This window comes from Neodiprion lecontei, chromosome 2 (genome assembly GCF_021901455.1).
Source record: "Neodiprion lecontei isolate iyNeoLeco1 chromosome 2, iyNeoLeco1.1, whole genome shotgun sequence".
NCBI classification, from domain to species: Eukaryota; Metazoa; Arthropoda; class Insecta; order Hymenoptera; family Diprionidae; genus Neodiprion; species Neodiprion lecontei.
Genome location: NC_060261.1, coordinates 11762033 through 11781205, shown reverse-complemented (window position 1 = coordinate 11781205; position 19173 = coordinate 11762033). Strand labels below are relative to the sequence as shown.

Below are 19173 nucleotides of genomic sequence, written 5' to 3'. Positions count from 1 at the left end.
TAGACGTGTAACTTATGTCACATTCTTTAGGTTAATCATTAAAAATTAAACATTATATAATGAAATGATCGTAATACAAATCTTGTACTGTAACTTATAAACATTTGAAATGTCCTCTTCGGGTAATGGCAACAACAAGCAACGGGATAAAAAGTAGGTATAATTATTTAAGTGTTAAGCTGTTTAATTTGTATTTTATTTTGCTCTACTTACAAAATAAAATGTTTTACTTGTATTTGAAATGTTGTATTGAAATTAATCATCATTCAACGCATAACGAATTATCTAGATAATGAAGAAAATTTCATCGACGATCGTAATCCGGATTTACTTCTCGTGGCGAGTCTGCAATTCCTGCATCGGCTTCTCGACGAAAGAACATCCGGTTCTACTGCACAGCGCGACCTCGAGGAGTGCAGAAGACGGAGTGTAAACACGCTGAATCGAAGCATTCATAGAACAGGGCGATTAGATCCTCAGCAAATCCATCAGATCGAAGAGTACAAGCGACAGCTGCGATGCATGGAACATTTTTTGTCAATCATTCAACCCGAGAGAAGCCGATCGCACCCTTCTAGCGATGAACTTCATCACGGTAATATTTCTGAGCCAGCAGATACTCAAAGTTCAGATGCCAATTCAGTCGTGCGAGAAACGGAACCGGATGAGGTGCGCGATTTTGGCGATGCTCGACCGGTAACAAATTTATTCACTTCCACCGGCTCAACGCGGGCCCTAAATAGCGCCCAGTGCAGCCCTTTTTACGCTGATGTTGTTCGGAGTACGATTTCAGAATGGGCGAAAAGTCGCTGTAAAAATTGCGTGAAAAGCAAGCAAGCCAGTCAAGCTACGGCAATCGACCGTGGCGGGTGTATAAAAGCCGAAATTATGGAGAACTGTGAAAAGATTCAAAATGACGGGGGATACGAGAGTGAAATTGACTCGTTAGCAAGTTCCGAATTGTCCAACAACAACGAAACCAAACGAACACCATTACGATTTCACTTAGCGGTGAAAGTTAATCCGATCGCTGTTTTTGGCCCATTAAGTCGAGGAATGTCAAAACAAAAGTCAAACGTATCGAAGGCAAGTAATCGGCTGGCCTCGGTATTTCTCAATCTGATCAAAGGCAGGGGATCGCCTAGCTCCGCCAATGTCTCTTCTACGACGGAGAAAGACGATGTGCGTCGAAACACGGATTGTGAGAACGTTTTAAAACCGGTGAAAATCAAAACTACTAAAGCTCCGCTGCGCCTACAGCGTAGAACCGATCGAAACGCCCTAGCTGACAATGGACGTGATGTATTCAAACAGAAAAGAGTGAAAAGTTATCAAGAATTGCCAAACACCATTCCGTTGACTGAAGAATACCTTCAGCCAGCGACCATGCAAACGGAGGAATTTTTGGAAATGTTAGTCGGAACTTTACCGAAAAATAAAAATTGCATCACTTGGCCCGGCGAATCGGTAAATCTGCAGGAGAATACGTCATACAGCAATTTTTTTACGCCAAACGGTGGCGAGGGTTCAGCGTTGGAAATTCTGCTTCGCCATATCGCAAGTGATACTCCGATGTCTTGTCGCAAACTGCGACCAGATGAGAAAGATACTGGTATGTAAGGTACTTGTAATATTTTAGAACGTACAGAATGAGGCAAAACATGACCATATTCAGAATTTTTTCGCACCTACGATTAATAAATATATACTGACGTGTGCATACCATTTGCGCGCGGAAACATCTATTCATTGTTCATTTCGACAAATAACTCATGAATAATATAAAACGTGCAAGTATTCCAAAATTATGATCGCAGTTTAACTTTCTCGGGTAAATATTTCATGAAAAGAGCGCTTTAATGTAACATTTTACTCTTGATTTCGTCTAAAATCTGCTCAAACAAAAAATCTTACGTATTGTTTGATCTCCGGCATTCCGGCGCGATATTGACACTTGCAGTACCTCCCTGTTTTATTGACGGATAACAAACCGCATTTCACACGTTCCTCTTCTCCTGAGTGTTAAAATCATTTTAAATTTTGGAAAATAATAGTTCACAAATATCTCCAGATGATGTTACTTCTCTAGGTCTAGGCATACTAGTGTTTGTATTGTGTTCATTTTTGTCCAGTATAGCAACAAGTTGAATGATAAAATGCTCTTATTTATCATCGAACTCAGTCGGTAATACGAGCGTGGATCCAGCCGGTCCAGCCAGACCTAATGCTACCTGAAAAACATTCAACCACTGATATAATTAGTGCATTCAATATTTTACTGACGATTTAAATGGTCATTTCTCTTCATCCTTAGCTGTGACTGGATAAAGATGCTGTATTAAAGCCAGATCGGGAAACAAGACATGCGGTCATCAAACGGAAGGTTAAGTTAAAGTGTGCCATGTCGTATGCACGGTTGCAGTATTATCTGAGCAAAGGTACGTTCCTAACCTGCAAAGTGACAAACAGTTGTTTCCCAAAAATATTATTTCGCTCGAAACACCAGGAGAAAAAATTGATATTGAAAATGAACGAGGCGTTCGTTCGTTACGACGAAGGAACCGACAACTTTGATGTGACTTTTCGGTACGTTAACGCGGAATATAATGTGAACAAGCAGTTCAATTTCAACAGAAAATCCGACTCCACGGTGTCAAATTTTCTCTCAAGAGTCGACGCGAATGTTAGCAAGGTTCTGAGCGCGAAGAAAAAGAAAAAGAAAAGAAAATCGAAAGGTGAGGTTTTAGAGGATGACCTTCCCGTCGCTGAGTGCAAATCCGCTCTCCTATCCCACGGTCTGCCTATTGAAGGAGACGCACCCTGCAGAAGTGTTTTCACACCAAATGCTGACGTTAGTCTAGTGCTACTGGGGAGTGTATATTCGGTCAAGTACAACGCTCCGTGGGTGAGCAACATCGCATTGCCAAAATGCATACTCGCCAGCTTTCCAACTTATCCGTCAAAGTTCGAAACTTATCACACTTCTCAAGTCGAGTCGGCATTTACCTGGTACAGAAATAACAAGTCGAAACCCAACGCCAATGATTGGCAAGAAGCCGCTCAGGGGTTCGTGTATACTCCCAAAGTCGAAGAAATTGGCTGCCTGCTGAAACTACAATGCGTGCCCAAAAAAGCTGATCAAATAGGACCGACCGTCGAGGTCACATCTCCGTCAACAATTGAGGCTGGTCCAGGGTATTGTCCGTTTGAAACAAGACATTTGTTTACCAGGACAAAACTCTCTGGCAATTGGTAATGCGTTCGAATTTTTAGTCACACATCTGTTACCCCTGTGGCTTGCAAATTCTTCTGTTAAAGTTAACTATTTTATTGTAAATATCAAACTTGTCTTGACTATAAGTGAGACAAGTTCATCGCTTTTATGCCCTAGCTTTCGAGGTCAGACAATCAAATTTTTTACAAAACTGTGATTTTATTTTTGAATCAATTTTCAACTTTCCAATACTTAGAGAAGAAAAAAAATTATTACAATCGCCCTGAAAATGAAACATTGAAGTTTCACGGAATTTCCATACTTTGAAATCAACAGGATCATTTCTGATCATCTTCAGATGCGTCTTCAATCTCAATCAATACGATTCTTTCTAGCTCAGAACTGTTCAGATTTTGAGAGAAATTGATTGAACCATTCTAGAGTTATTTGCGAAGATCTGATCTTTGGTTATGGATTTTAATGTTCACAAATAACTGTAATAGGAAGAAGTTCTAGGACTGTTCCTGTTGGTCTAACCAATTTGTCCTACTAATTTTTCTTACATTTTAATTGGACTTGTGCCGAGTTAAACCACAACTGAATTTAAGCCATTATTAGTTTCAGAATAGTGTCATACAACATACTCGCAGACTTGTACACTGACTCTAGCTACTCAAGAGAGGAACTTTTTCCATACTGCCCGCCATACGCTCTAGATATTGACTACCGAAAATATCTTATTCTCAAAGAGTTGATAGGTGAGCAAAATATGAGTTACACGCTTGTATTCTGTTCGGCTTTGAAAAATCAGATTTCATTTTTAGTTTCCTTATTTAAAACAGAATTTTGTAACACTTTTATTAAACACTCAGGAGGAATTCAGATTAGCTGGCGATCGTATAAACTATTCAAAGTCTAAGTGAAAGAGGTTAATCTCTATATCAAATTATTTTAGGGTACAATTCTGATATTATCTGTCTCCAAGAAGTGGATAGTAAAATATTTCAACATGACTTACTTCCGACACTTTCAACTCTTGATTACAACGGTGTTTTTAATCGTAAGGGTGGGACTGTGAGTGAAGGGCTATCGACTTTCTTCAACATTCATAGATTCCAAAAACTGAACTTCGAATCTGCTGTTCTTAGCCAAAATGTAGATTTACCAGGATTCGATCAGACTTGGAAGTCTATAACGAACGAAAAGTTCAAGGAAAGATTTTTGTGCAGATCTACCGCTGTGCAAGTGAGTTAAAAATAAATTTCAAGTCATAGTTTTTCTCACCCACTATATTAATGTACTTCATGTTTTAGGCAACAACATTACTGTCGCTCGACAATCTTTCAGAAATTCTTGTTGTTGGTAATACACATTTATATTTTCATCCTGATGCCGATCACATACGCTTATTGCAAGGCTATTATGCCCTCCATTACGTTCGTAACGTTGCAAATGAAGTGCAGAAAAAGGTAAAGAATAGAACTCTGATGCTGTTCGTAATGTGTAGTTGATTGTTGAAAAATTTTTACATTTATTCAATCTTACATACAAAATTCAAAAGATTAGGCGAATACAGAGGGCATACAAACATTTCTATGCCATATGACCAAAACGTAAGAAGGTCTGTTTATTTCGTTAATTGGTAGGAAAGTGTCAATGCAATTTGTAGAAATTCTGTCCGATGACACTCCTAAAGCGCCAAACAAACAAAACAAACTAAGCTAAGGATTATGTAGATATCAAATATGAATCTGATTTTGAGAAATGGTTCAAATTTACAGTTCCCGGACCACAATGTAAGTATCGTGTTGTGTGGCGATTTCAACAGTGTACCAGAATGTGGTATTTATCAACTGATGTGCAAAAAACAAGTACCTGAGGATTGCAAAGACTGGAATAGTAGTAAGTAGAAAAAAATAAAAGTCGTACCTAGAGTCATCTCAAGGGAGAACACACAGCCTGGAATATATTTTTGACTCATTTGTTTTTGTCACAGATCCTGAAGAGGCAGTACATTCTGTATCACTATCGCACGATATGTCGTTTGCTAGTGCATGCGGTACACCAGAGTATACCAACTTTACGAAAGGGTTTGCTGACTGTCTTGATTACATATATTATCAGACGGACCGACTACAAGTTGAACAAGTTATTCCAATGCCGAGCACTGAAGAGCTCACCGAATACACAGCGTTACCATCCGTCGTATTTCCTAGTGACCATATTAGCATCTGTGCAGATCTCAAATGGAATATAACTAGATGATAATTATTGTTAGTTTAGTAAAATCTTTAATATTGAATCAATTTTCTTCAGCAATTAAAACATGCATTTTCGTGAATCTGAGTGGTTTTTTGAAGAAAATAAAACAAAAAATATTTTCATTCTTTCGATTAATTTGTCCAACATATTACTGTGCGTACGAACAATGGAATAAAAAACTTAAAAATTCTTACTGTTCATTTTTCCCAAAACAGATTATTTCTCTATACGGTTAGTCGAAAGATTGAAGGGAAGCGATGAAGTATTTTTTAAAAACTATCTCTTGTTTGTAACGTTTTTATTGCAGACCAGAGTAAATACGCCATGAATTTACATTAACTTAATTTATCATATTTGCGAAGTTACATTCGTTAAGTTATATCTATTACTAGTTTAAGTTAATTTACAAAACTTATATACAGCTATACCTCGTCAATACGTTAATCAAAGGTGTCTGCGGGTATCGTACTTCCTCAATAAGTAATCGAATAATTCCACAATGTCATCAACTATACATTTCGAGGAATTTTACCCAGAATTGAAGCAAAATTTTGAAGCAAAAATTGAATCAAATATGATTTTTGAATTTTATATTCAAGCGGACCAAGAGTTTGAAACCCATCAAGAATGAACCTCAAGTAAGTACAAATAGAAAATAACGAGTAATGTTGTAGTTTGAAAGAATCTCTTGGAACGCCATCAAAAGTAAAATTAGATCTTAGTTACTCTGCTGCAATTTTTTTTATGTGTAAATTAACACTAGATAACTAAACAAATTGTTCCGAAGGTTTTTACGTTGAATTCGAACCCGCAAAACCCGAGATTTGTACAATATTGAATTATATAGAAAGAATCAAGCACGTATTTTACGAACGAAATATAGTAATACAAAATATTCTGTAATAATTAGGTGATGATTTTCGTATTGTAAATTTGAACTAGGCACATTTTTTATACAATTTTATAAATAGCGGTTGTTCAAATGAAATTACAGTAAACGAAATGATAATTTACCATCGTATCTGGGGTTGGCTGACCATCAGCGATAATGTTTTTACCGCTCTCACAATGAAGGAAAACGAGGTTACACCATTGAAATCTAATATCATCAAGTATCGTGAATAATTATCGCTTGTTGGTTACAATTTCGATTGCAGTAAAAATATAACAAATCTATAATAACATTGCAATCGCTCGTTAACAAAAACGTCCATGTAGCATTTTTGCAGTTTATTGTATATCATCAAATGTCGAATCTATAAATTGTCTCTATTATGCGTTTCATATAATTCTCAACTTATGTAACCATTTTTCTTATTTTTCACCGACAGTTTATAACTACTGCTGTGTATGGCATAAATAATTCTACAGATAAACAATATCTAGACCAGATCGAATGCAATACCAGTTTCAAAATAAAGCAGGAAGGGGCCATCTGAATTAGAAATGGACGAGGATAAAAAAAATTGCTCGAAAATTCTTCATAGTATCGCTTGTGCCAATTATGGTCAATACGAACGAAACATCCATACTATCTAATAGAAATGATGCTGCGGACATCCGGATCACACAAAACAAGATATTGATAATATGAGAAAAGCTTTTAAAATTAGTACGTTACAACTGGTTAAACTTATGTTTCCAATGAGATTCTAATGTTTTTGAGCACATTTTGCTCGCTGACCAGATTCCCACAAAGTATCCAGGAAAACATTCAAGAAATCTTACAGTACACCAGTTATAACGCGCAAATGTAATTGTTGAAGAAAGTTAGTGGTAGTGTCATTACAAAAATCCATTTTTATCCACTATGGAGATATTTGTAGGATTTTTTTGGGTGATCTTTATATTGAAGATAGTAATCGCAGAAATATTAGAATCAAATCCAAAACGTCAGTTTAATCATTTTGAGCGTTCTAATTATAGAACACCTTTTTCTCAAGTTGCCGATATCTTAACTCGCGTTATTCAAATTTGTTTAGACTCATATCCTAATTATCGGTATGTTAAGTTCGAATTTTTGTAGATTCATTGCTATTGTGTCAGAGATGTTGTTTTATTCATATTCACTATCATCGTCACAGCAGCGTTGGATTTTTTTTTTCTTTACCATTTTTCTCTTTTCCTGACTGTTGATTCGAACAGTGGGGCCTGTTCATTCTTCATATAGTCAAACCCTAATTTTTCCTACTAATTCACCACATCCATCCTTTAATACCACGGAATGATTGATGATATACGAAATACCACGGTATTCATACAAGTATAAATGAAAATTGTGATCGTTGAAGGTAAATTAGATATTGAATTAAAAATCTCTGAATAACCCGTTTATTCTTATTAAGCTTGAGATCACATTCCTCGCCTTGGAGCACTCGGTGCAAGTAACTGTAAGGCCGTCATTGCGTCGGGGAATAACGAGTGGTAATTAACCAGAGGCACATACGCTGCAGTTATAACACGTCCCGCGAACCATCGTCCGTGCAACGAATTCACAGCAGCGACGGCTGTCGCGATTGATGGACATTTCACATACACGTTACCTTGAGGAGAGGCCTGATCAACGTAGACGTGTAAAACACCTCCGTGTTTGTTACACTCTTCAATAACATCGTCTCTGATTTCCTTGGCCCAATTTGGATTCGTCTCGCTGAAATCAACCAATGTAAATTATTTTATTTATTCCAAATTTGACGTGAAATTGAATACTTCAGACAAGTACAATCGAAGTTCTGTGACTTGTTCTGAAAAGTCTTTAATTCACAGAATATTTCACAAATTTACAGTGGTGCGAAAGTGAAATGCAAGGTGTAAAATGCAAATCAACTTGAACAGCTTCTCAAAAAGGTACTAGCTTTGTTTTAAACCCGGAGGTTTTGTTTATTTTGCTATTTTCAGATTATGCCTTGAATAATACCTAATCTTACCACAATTGTGCTTTGGCATTCCACGATTTTTTGATTTTCGTGAATTATTATAGATTTACTAAAATTCTTTGTAACTTTTCTGAAGAATCAGAATTTGCAGAATATTATATTCGTTCAAAGAATTGCAGAAAAAAACTTTAGGATTGTTCGTCACATTTTCACCAGGATATGCAGAGACAGTCGAAGCACGAAACTTACTTTTGCGGATCAAACATGTTCGACAACATAAAACACTGAGTGGCAATAGGTGGAGCCGCTTGCGGAGGTGGTTGTGGGGCTGCAATCACTGGCGCCATGTTCAGAGCGTTTGCTGCTGCTGGAGGAATTTCAAGGCCAGTTCCTTCAGCCAATTTGCACATCAGTTGTAGCCTGAAAAGTAAGATTAAACCGTAAAAATCATTTGCTTTACAGTGTTCGGATATGCCAATTATCGAATTAATTGTATTCTTTCCTATTCACGTTTGTATATCAACTCTGTGTGGTTTCACCAAGAGTTTCATAATTTCTGCCTGTATAATTTGGCGAAGAGTTTTCTGTAATTGTTTTCTGATATTTCAGAAAGTTCTGAAAACCCTAGATTGAGTCGCAACGGAAGTAAATAATTCGTAACTTCCAAGCCAATGAAGTACCCTTTTTAAAAATATCTTAAATTTCTTGTAACTATGCGTAGAAATTTTAAAACTGGCCCGAAAATCCGAAATTTTTTGATAATATCCAAAAGAAGAACAGGTGGTTGTATTATATACTACCATGTACCAAAGTTACAACAAAATTGGGAATGGTAACCATCCAGTGCTTGGTGAGGCCACATGGAATTTCCCATATTTTATTTTGTTTGTACATACCTGCCCGTTGCACCAAGGTCTATACCACTGCGATCCAATTCGTCAGTGTCCAAGAGAGAAGAGCCCTGGAGTAAATCTGTACGTTCCGTGACATTACCGACTTTCATGGGCCTGCCAGCTAGTTCAAACCCATTCAATTGTTCCAAAGCTTTTTTCGCGTCATCGGCATTTCGGAACTGTATCAGAAATTACACTTTATGTGAAAAGATTTCTCATTTGAATTGATTTATTCAACCGTTTTCAATCGATATACAAGAGAACAAATATTTTCTCTCAATCAATTTATTTTTGTCATGCTTCTGTTGTTTTTCACGTACGTGACAGTACATCACGTACTTGATTGTGTAACAGTAGCTTGGAATTTCTTTAGCATATAATTTTCCCCCTGATAAAGATACGTCAAACTCTGCATCAGGTCTACTAATATGCAAAAAAAAAAAATAATAAAAAATAAATAAAAAAGAAACAACGCACATTGTGCATCAGCAAATTCACACGTTTTTTCAAAATCCATTTTTTTTTTTTTGTTTTGTGTAATAGCACGTTTGTAAACCTACCGTTAAAAATCCGTACCCTTTGCTGCGACCAGTTTCGGGATCCATGATCAATTGGATGTTATCAATTTTACCAAATGGTTCAAAAATCCCTCGAAGCATGTCTTCAGTTATATTGAAATGCAGAGACCCAACGTAAAGCCGCATCGGTCCCGTCTGTCCTTTTGGCATAAGGTTTGGCATTGAGTTGCCCATACGATTTTTCTCTGCTTGAGTGTGTTGGACAACTATCGGTATGCCCAGTAATTTCTGTCCCGATAACCCCAACGCCTTTGCAAAAAGAAATACAGAAAATGTGTTGTTGTTTAAAACAAAAGCATGTCAATTTAATACAATTTGAGAATTATTGGAAACAACATTTGCAGAATAGATCAGAATTCTTTTCTTTGGTATTACCTGTGACCAAATCTTTAGTAAAATTGTTCGTTGCTTGAATGGTTGCGTTCTACTTACTAGTGTAACACTTTCTGGATCCTTAAATTCGACATAGGCAATTCCCTTGAATCGCCTTGTTTTATTGCAGGTGATGAGTCTGACATCCTGGACTTTGCCAACGCTGGAGAAGAACTCTTCTAAGTCGCGCGCCCTGATTCGCTGGCTCAGTTGCATGCAAAATACAGTTCGAGCATCACGTTCTTCGGGAGTGAGTTCATCGACCCTGCAATAAAAGAGAGAACAAAAATTACATTATATCTATTGTCAAAAACTATCCATTGACTCTTAACTAGCTTTAAACAAATGATATCAATACTCACAGGCCTAGCGGACTAACTGCCTTCCCAAAGGGTGGTCGAACTCTAGGAAGCGAGATGGGCGTCAGCGATCTCTTTTTTTTTCTGTCCCTGTCACGGCCTCGATCCTTTTCTCTTTCGGATTCCTTATCTTTGTCTCGGTCTCGCCGCTCTCGAGAGCGTGTTCTTCGTTTTCTGTCGCGATCTCGCTCCTTATCACGGTCTTTGTCACGGTCTTTATCTCGCTCTCTGTCCCTATCCTTGTCCCGCTCCCGTTCTCTGTCTCCCCTATCGCGATCTCTGTCTCCTCGGTCACGATCACGCTCTCTCTCTCCGCGTTCACGCTCACGTTCACGATCTCGATCCCGATCTCTCTCTCCACGGTCTCGATCTCTCCTGTCTTTCCGATCTCTTGATCTTGAACGCGTTCTTGAGCGATGTTTGCTCTTCCTGTAAACGGTACAGAAGTCACTTCAAGGGCTACACGATTGTCAAGCCTTAAAAATATCCACATGTTAATTTCTTTGCTCAAGAAGTTAACTTATAGAATTGAAAGAATTACTTGAGCCTATTGGGGGTTTCCTATTTCACAGTTTGCAGAATATGATATTAGAACACAGATTTTCAAATTTATGATCATCTTTATGCAACAATGTTTTCTGCTAACGTTGAAACTTGATAGAAGCAATTTTATACTCTGCCGATTATTCTTTGGCAATAAGTTTAACCAGGCATCATTTTTTTATGATATCAAATTACTTTTGACTACATAGTAGAAGCTTGAAAGATTTGATCAAAAGTTTTTCTCGAACCACCTGGAATATTTTTTGCCAAAATTATGAAAGGTCCTGATTACACAACATCTCAGAATATATTCCCATTTTTTAATTAACTTTCTTTCTTTTATTAAAAAGTACAACTGTGGATAATCCTTCTCAAATTAAGAAAATATCATCCAGTTCTATTTCTCTTTCTTTTCTGCTCTTCTATATAATATTATTGTTTCCACCATTAAACGAATATTTTTTTTCTTTTTTGACCAAATCAAACCGAAGACTAATATGTCACCTTTACTACCAAAAATTTGCCTTTATTCTAAAGTAAACGTTTCGAGCTGTAAATTTCTAGAATTAAATTTCTTTTTTTAATACATGAACCAATCCACTAACTTTCGGCCAGCTTCTTGATGAAAAAGTTCTTTCTCGAAATTTTAGTAATTTTTATAGTTAGAAAATGAACATGACCTAGCGTGTTTTAAATGCAAAAACGACTAATTTGTCCTAAGTAAAAAAAATACTTTGTGGTAGATCCTCAGGAACTGTGGAAAAAAACATGGCTTAGGATGAAAATGGTATCATAATTAAACCATTCTAAATATTCCAAGGATGTATAATATATATGGAAAATTCAAGATCCCTGGAATATTTATTTTGATTCATCGTTAATAACGACCCCATATTAATCCCACTCTAAAAACTTTAGGATACGCTTGGGAATATCTACTTTTTGTAACCAAAAATAAGTCAAATAAAAACTTTCATCTTTTGCGTGCTTACATATAGACTGTATGTTTGAAAAAAAAAAACAAACTTGTTTTTTTCGTCGTGCCTCAGAATCTACTTTAAAAACATTTCATATTCCAGGATATCAGACTTTTTATGCAAACAAACCACGAAAGATCGTAATTCTTTCTGACGACAGAAAGTTACGAAATTTGAACACAGATGTTCAATTCAAAAATGTCATTGTCCAGGGCCTGAAAATTGGAAGATTTTCATACCTTAGTCTATAATCTTTTGAGCAATCAAACTATCACACTATAATATATCGAAATTGCAACCAATTAGAAATTTTCACCCTGAAAAGTTGGTGGAAAGTCGATGGTTCAGCCCATATCTTACTCTGCGTTATTACGATTAATTAAGGTATCTTTCAATATGTGAAATTTGTTATTGGCACAAGTTGGTAAAACGGTACAAAATTCCAAGTATCGTCGGGTCCCATTACAACTAGGAATTTTTCACGTTTTCACGCTACGAGTATACATCCTATATACTCACCATATTCAGGTTTAACCTTTGGTATTATCAAAATAAGCGGCATTTACACTAACTGTACGGTTTCTATAACAAAGAGAATTATGACTTGAGGTAGAATTGTCAAGCAGAGCAGACAATGTTTGGCACAATCACAACATTCAATCGCAAACCATTTTATCTTTTATTGGTACTATTACTACTGTTATTATTATTATTACTTATACAACACATGTACGTGAAATGGTATGGGTTGAGCGATGTGTGCGCAAGTGCAATTAATAAAATGCAACAGAAGCGAACGTTGTCAACGCCGATAACTTTGCAATCTACCGAAAGATCAGATTGAAATTCGTATTATTAACGTGGTGAAACTTTGAGGAATACATCAGAATTTCCCATTTTAGAATTACTTTGTAGAGCTGTAATTTTATATTTATTGCATTTCGAATAATTCCGAAGAGTTGTGAAATAGCAATTCTTCTTAAAATAGCTCCGTTATATAATGTAACAACTTTCAACTTGTTCAAAAGAGCACATCATCATGAGTTGACGATTTACATTTATAAAGCATAATTCAATCAATTGCCTCTTCTGTCACACTGTTAGACACATTGTAACGGTAAATAATACATGGATGTCGGGATGTTTTGTTTGAAAGCAACATTCCTTTTTTTGGCCGATACCTAAGAAACTTGTACATAGCAGAAAAATATTCTCACGAATGGGATATCTCATATATCCCATTTATTTCAAAAGGTTCTTCTTGGAATTCGGAGTTTTGCCATTTGAGAAACATGAGAAAGATGTTATTTGTTTTAAAATTACTATCACTTTGCTGCATACAGACTTAATCCTGGAAGCATTCAGCTTTTGTAGAAACTTATAATTTTCTGCAATAGTGTTCAGTGTCAAAAGTCCACGGCTCTAATGGTTCAAAAGTTGTAAGCAGAGAAAGTTAGCTTTATGTAAATATTCATCTGCAAATGTCTTTGATGGTCAAACTATTGACTTAACAACAAAAATTCAAATCACAAATTTGAACTAATTTTTATTTAAAAAATAAAAGTCTGCTGCTTCAACATTTCACAAATGCCGAAAACATTGAGTTAACAACGAGAAACTCGAATGACAAATTCGTGGGGAATTAATTTCTCTACAAATCGCTTTCTTGCAAGATCATGTCCATATGATCAAATGTGGCTTGTAAAAGATTTCTTTTTAAATGACAGATTTCTCGTATCATTTATACGGAAGGATTTTGAATTTCCGAAGGCCACCTTTGAAAATTTAATCCAAGAGATATCTATCCGCAAGGATTTCTTTTCATGATACGTACAAATTTTGGGACGGGAGCAAAAAAACAAGAAACGGCGCTTCCAAATTAAACACCCTAACTGATATATAAGTAAATGTGAATACGTATCAACTTACCCAGAAGATTTCCGACTGGACCCATTCACTTTGGAGGATTTCTCTCGGGATAAAGAGTCCTGCTCCTACGAACAGCAAACAGGTTGAATGCCATGCCAACCAGCCGATGTGGCAAGGACGAACGCGAACAAGGGGACAAAAATCAAAAATCAGATGATATTAGTTAAATAATAATAATGTTGTTGAAAAAATATGTGTATAATATAATATAATGTAAAGATCTGGTATTGTGAAAGACAGATTTCCTTGATGACTACTCGAGGATCGATGTTGTCGGCAGCGTAATTGTCAGCTAGATTTTTTAGCGGGTTTGGGTCGGGGCGACGACTGAGCATAGTGACACGATGCATCGCGTTACACTTGGCTCAAACTTACCAATTGGGTTTTAGGAAAGCATTGCAATCTTGGGTTGAGCATGCCTTGGTCTTAAACTACCAATGGCCAACCACACATCCTTTTTCTTCTGCAAAAGAGAGCCCTCGTCAAAGATAGTACGTTTTCAAATTACACTTGATCATCACCCTAACGCTAGCCTAGATATTCACACTCTGGACGCAACGTTACCCCCAGAGAAAGGGTAAAGGATCAACAGATTACAGTACAAATAAGTGCCGAAGAATAAAAGTACAAGGTAAAAATACGTCGATAAATCGATGACTCTGTTGTTCAACAGGGGAATTGATCGTCAATGGGCGGTATTTGCTAATTGAAATAAAACAATAATGTTGTGTGTGTATATCCTAATAATGAAAATCACACTAAAATTGAAATAATCAATGCGCAAGCTGATCAGAACTCGTCAGATCTTTATTCAACGTAATATCCTTGTGCATTGTACATAAAAGTTAGCAATCACCTTGAACAGCTTGATACAATCATCGCTTGTAGTCAAATTCCGTTCAACTTCTATATTTAACGACGATATCGTTCATTGACAATTCAAATTCAATCAAAATGACCAGTTGTCAAAACTGATGTACCAATTGCAAAATTCGGAGGAAAACATTGGAAGAAACAATGTGGGTTTTCACTTTGGGATAAGCCTGTTTTTTGAGGTGACGATCAAATTTCTTCAAGTATTGATGTATCGTAATAAAATAATTTATAATCGCAACTTTCGTATAGCAAAATACTGGTAATCCAGAATAAAATTAAGTCAAATTTGAGATTCAGGTAACTTTTTCAGCCAGAGTTGTTAGCGAGAAGCTGTAAAAATAGTTTTCGTAGGAATTTGACCACACAATTTAACAGAACTTTCTCAAGATTTCGTACAAATGTTCAACACTTACATAATTTCAGCGCAAGCAAATAGAATTTCTAAATATGATACGTTACGATTGTAGTGCAAACAAAGTTAAAAAAAAAATAATAATAATAATCTTGCAACATTTGCTGAACAGAAAATTAAAAAGTGGTATTTAAAAATTAATTGATTAATGAAATTATATAATTGTAGAAAATTCATACCAAATTCCAAAAAGTTCTGATGTCTGATGTAATTTGTACGTTATGAAAACCTGTATTACTTCAACTAATTACAAGTATAACCACAGTGAACAACTACTGCATTTCAGATAGACCTTAAGTTGCGAAATATAGATTTGCCATGAAAATGCATTGTTATGTCAACATTAAAGACTTGAACCTCATTGAATGTTTATTAATTGTATTTCGGTATACCAGTAATCTGCAATAAAGAAAATAGAGTTGATAAAATATTTTATTCCGAAGCACAAACTGTTTAAAAAAAAATGTTTTCAAAATATATTTGTTGTACTTTCATCAAGATCTGATACTGCTATAATATTCCTAATTATCTGTTTTATGTTTGAAACTAGATAACAAATATTTTGTCAAATATCTTACACCAAATTTTTACGACTCGATAAGGATTCATACATTGAACTCGGAGGGAATTGAAACACACGAATTATAAATCCTTAAGATAGGTGAACCAATTTTTGTCAATGATTTGCATTACAGCTTCAATATGAAAAATAACAAGCTGGTCAAATTGCTTCGCACATTTCATACATGAAAAGAATGTATAAATTAATAAGTATTGTATCAAATACAGATGAAAGTTGAACAAAACGAATATAAATTGCTTTGCATTCACTGTTACTAATTATATACTTCGCATGTATTTTAGTCTCGAACTATCCTGTCCTATCCTCAATAATATCTCAGAATTATATGCTATATCATAAACTATGATAAAATCGTTGCATCATTTAATTTAGTCAGTTTAGCACGAACAAAAAAAAACCTATGTAGCTCTGTAGGTGAATAAAATCCCTACCGTTCAAAGGGTAAGACTACACTTTATGCATATAGCGTTCATAAATAATGAAATTTGCCTGTAAATGCAGAGCAGCCATAGAAAGTATGATTTAAATTCAATTCAGGTATATTTCTTCTATTTCGTTCTGTGAATTGTGCATAAAATTTGATTTATTTTAAAAGTTCAACATTTTAGTGTTACGAACGTTTTGATATGACAGTTTTTCTCGTTCTCTGTTGATTGTCAGTTTGAATAATACAAAGTGAAATGTAGACTTCGACTGAAGCGCTAAGTTGGATCAGGACCATTTATCTAACATCGTCGAGCCTATGGCGACTGTAATGAGCATGAAGTGAGCCAAAACAGTATTTAATTTGAGTTCTTTAAAAGTTCTCTAAATCAAAGTAAAACTTCCTTCTTGTTAAATATATCCAGATTTACCAAATATTTAATATCATCTCTCGCTTTCAAGAAGATGCTGTACTTATATTGAATTGAACAAATGCCCCAATGCGAGTTTTCAAATTACTCCTGAATGGGGTAATAAAACACGTTTTCTTTTTCACCTTCAACAACCTACAACTTATGAAATGGCCCTTGCCGGGGAAGTTGATTAAAATTTGAAAAATAATTGCTCTAAGAGTGAAATAACGAGATTTTAATCAATGCAGATAGCAAACAGCGTTCCATGATATCTAAATTATCAAATGGTATGAGAAAGTTTATCTTTATCGTTACATTGAAGAGTGATCAGAAAACATACAATGTCGATAATTTACTTGAGTATAGCATTGCCTTAGGGTTGAATAATATAGCGGGAAAATGGAAGACTAAGATTAAGGACTGACAAGGACAATATTAAGCCTCCGGATCATGGATTCCTTTGAAATTACAAAGTTGTTTTCTTGGCCTAAAATTGGAGTCCGTGACATGTAATTTTATGTAATAAGCCTCTTTTCACTCTGGTTTCGATCGATTAGTGTTTTTACTTTAAAGATTTTTTTTATTACCCTATCTTGAAGTTTAAATGATACGATCTCACATATACAAGTGTGAATGGATGAAGTATGTAACGAAGTACCAACAAATTTTCAATGACCTGATCTATCGTAAATTGAGCGAAGGAAGGCTCGTCAGGTGAACACATCAGAAGTTACACATCAGAAGTTTCATATTTTGGGCCAAAGAAACGCTCATAAATTTTTTTGAAAACTCCATGATCTGAAGAACCGTCTGATATTCTTTTTGCAAGCAGTCAAAGATTATGCAGTCCCCACAAAGGGACACAAATTGAATTCCAAAATCCAGTGAGTGTCGACGCGATGAGAATCTCCCAAGCTAAGGCTTACAGATATAAATTCTAACGATATTATAAGTAATAAACATTAGTAGTAATAATAATACCCTACGATTTACTATAAATAATAATATTTTAATAATTATTATCCTGATGAAGAATAATGATGTCATTCTTAGTACCTCGTGTTCAAGTCTTTTCTAGGAACTCGCTGTGGAACATCGCACGAGCGCGAGGGTACATGTTACATACCATCTATAAGTACAGAAAATGGAGGAATTGATCAATAGTCAAGAATATAGAGTGAGCATTTTTTGTTAGTTTCGATCTTTTTCAAATTTTATTTTTTATTTCATTTATTTTTTTTCTCATTTCTTGCTTTTCATGTACACATTTGTATCTATGCGTGTGTGTGTGTGTGTGCATGTGTGTATATATATTTTTTATATATGTATTTTTTCTCCTTATAAATAATGAATGCAACAGTTACGCCCAAAAGACGGGAATATTATATATGTATGTATGATATAAAAATTACAGTAGCGTTGTAATTTTTCACCCGCTAGATATATTCGACGACTGACGACCATAAGAATTACGTTTTTTTTTTTTTTGCAAACCGTCTTATAGCATACATATGTATGTATGTACAAACGTAACAAATGAACTTACCCCTTTTTTATAGGGCGCCTCCAGTAATGCCTCAACATCAAAGTCCTCCGCCATTGTACGATTTGGGGAGTTTTCTGAAATTCCACGCATTAGCCCAGGATGAAGGGGGGAAAAGAGACACGAAACAGAGAGAAAGAAGAAAATAAAAACGAAAACAAAACTACCAAAGTCCAATAAACTATTTAAATATAATACAGAAAACGTACAGCTATACGCAAGTTAAATTATTGAACAACTGTTAGTATTTTATGTATTCTGTTGTCTGTGTGTCTCTCTGTCGGTTATATATCAGTGCTCTGTCGACTTCGCGATGCGATATCTTTGTTCTTTTTATTACAACTAAAAAAAAACCATTCACCACACAGATTGGGAAAGTGACTGCGCACGAATCTGCAGCAAACAAATGGCAGTTTGTCGCCCAGCACGCTACAACGAGAACAAAATGGCGGAAACCGGACGTGCTATAGTAGCTAGTGGTTACTGGTGGTTACGCGATGAGCGCATATGTCAAATCAGCAGTGATGTAACGCGAATTTATTTTCGTTAAATACGTACATAGAAGTTTTCAAAATAATTGTTGACAATTCTTACGATGGAATACTTCTAGACATTATTTTCAATGTATCTGCTCGTCAATATCTTTGTAATGGTATTAATAAATTATGTACATAGGTGATGACTCCAAATTTTTTCGTTGACAGATAGCGCTGTGACCATAGAGAACTACCCGCTTCCGGTTTATGGATATGTAGGTTGTATGCATCTATGTATGTAGCTCCAGTGCTCGCATCATACTTGAATCGGCGGAAATGATGGGTCTTTGATAACAAAAGCGGTGCCTACTGTTTAATTTTTTGGCAACCATATTTTCACTCAACACCCTTTACACATTTCTTTTCTCTGTAGTACTCTGTGGT

General features: G+C 35.6%; 2 protein-coding genes across 7 annotated transcripts; one reads left to right on the top strand and one right to left on the bottom strand.

Moving 5' to 3' along the window:
- Positions 1-1565: 1565 nt before the first annotated feature.
- Positions 1566-6025, top strand: LOC107217827 (2',5'-phosphodiesterase 12). The gene is made up of 7 exons (XM_015655500.2): positions 1566-1612; positions 2315-3252; positions 3833-3972; positions 4170-4459; positions 4528-4683; positions 4996-5116; positions 5211-6025. The coding sequence occupies exons 2-7, from the start codon at positions 2402-2404 to the stop codon at positions 5477-5479; spliced, it is 1827 nt and encodes a 608-aa protein (XP_015510986.2). The 5' UTR covers positions 1566-1612; positions 2315-2401; the 3' UTR covers positions 5480-6025.
- LOC107217839 (RNA-binding protein 39) lies at positions 5760-18709 on the bottom strand. 6 transcript variants are annotated; one of them, XM_046730048.1, is made up of 11 exons: positions 18463-18608; positions 18257-18330; positions 17767-17839; positions 14379-14466; positions 14004-14068; positions 10558-10983; positions 10256-10460; positions 9806-10072; positions 9249-9424; positions 8602-8772; positions 5760-8126 (listed from the first exon to the last, which is right to left on the bottom strand). In XM_046730048.1, the coding sequence occupies exons 4-11, from the start codon at positions 14418-14420 to the stop codon at positions 7829-7831; spliced, it is 1650 nt and encodes a 549-aa protein (XP_046586004.1). In that variant the 5' UTR covers positions 14421-14466; positions 17767-17839; positions 18257-18330; positions 18463-18608; the 3' UTR covers positions 5760-7828. The 6 variants fall into 6 exon arrangements, with proteins under 6 accessions (XP_046586004.1, XP_015511002.1, XP_015511000.1 ...); XM_015655516.2 differs by having other exon boundaries at positions 18257-18608; XM_015655514.2 differs by lacking the exons at positions 14379-14466; positions 17767-17839; positions 18463-18608 and adding an exon at positions 18615-18709.
- Positions 18710-19173: the final 464 nt, after the last annotated feature.

Coding starts and splice junctions, on each gene's coding strand:
- LOC107217827 (XM_015655500.2), top strand. CDS start 2,402: ATGTCGTATGCACGGTTGCAGTATTATCTGAGCAAAGGTACGTTCCTA. Junction 4,684..4,995: donor CAAATGAAGTGCAGAAAAAG/GTAAAGAATAGA, acceptor TCAAATTTACAG/TTCCCGGACCACAATGTAAG. Junction 5,117..5,210: donor TTGCAAAGACTGGAATAGTA/GTAAGTAGAAAA, acceptor TTTTTGTCACAG/ATCCTGAAGAGGCAGTACAT.
- LOC107217839 (XM_015655518.2), bottom strand. CDS start 18,346: ATGCGTGGAATTTCAGAAAACTCCCCAAATCGTACAATGGCGGAGGAC. Junction 10,984..14,003: donor TCCAGTCGGAAATCTTCTGG/GTAAGTTGATAC, acceptor TACCGTTTACAG/GAAGAGCAAACATCGCTCAA. Junction 10,461..10,557: donor GCAGTTAGTCCGCTAGGCCT/GTGAGTATTGAT, acceptor CTTTTATTGCAG/GGTCGATGAACTCACTCCCG.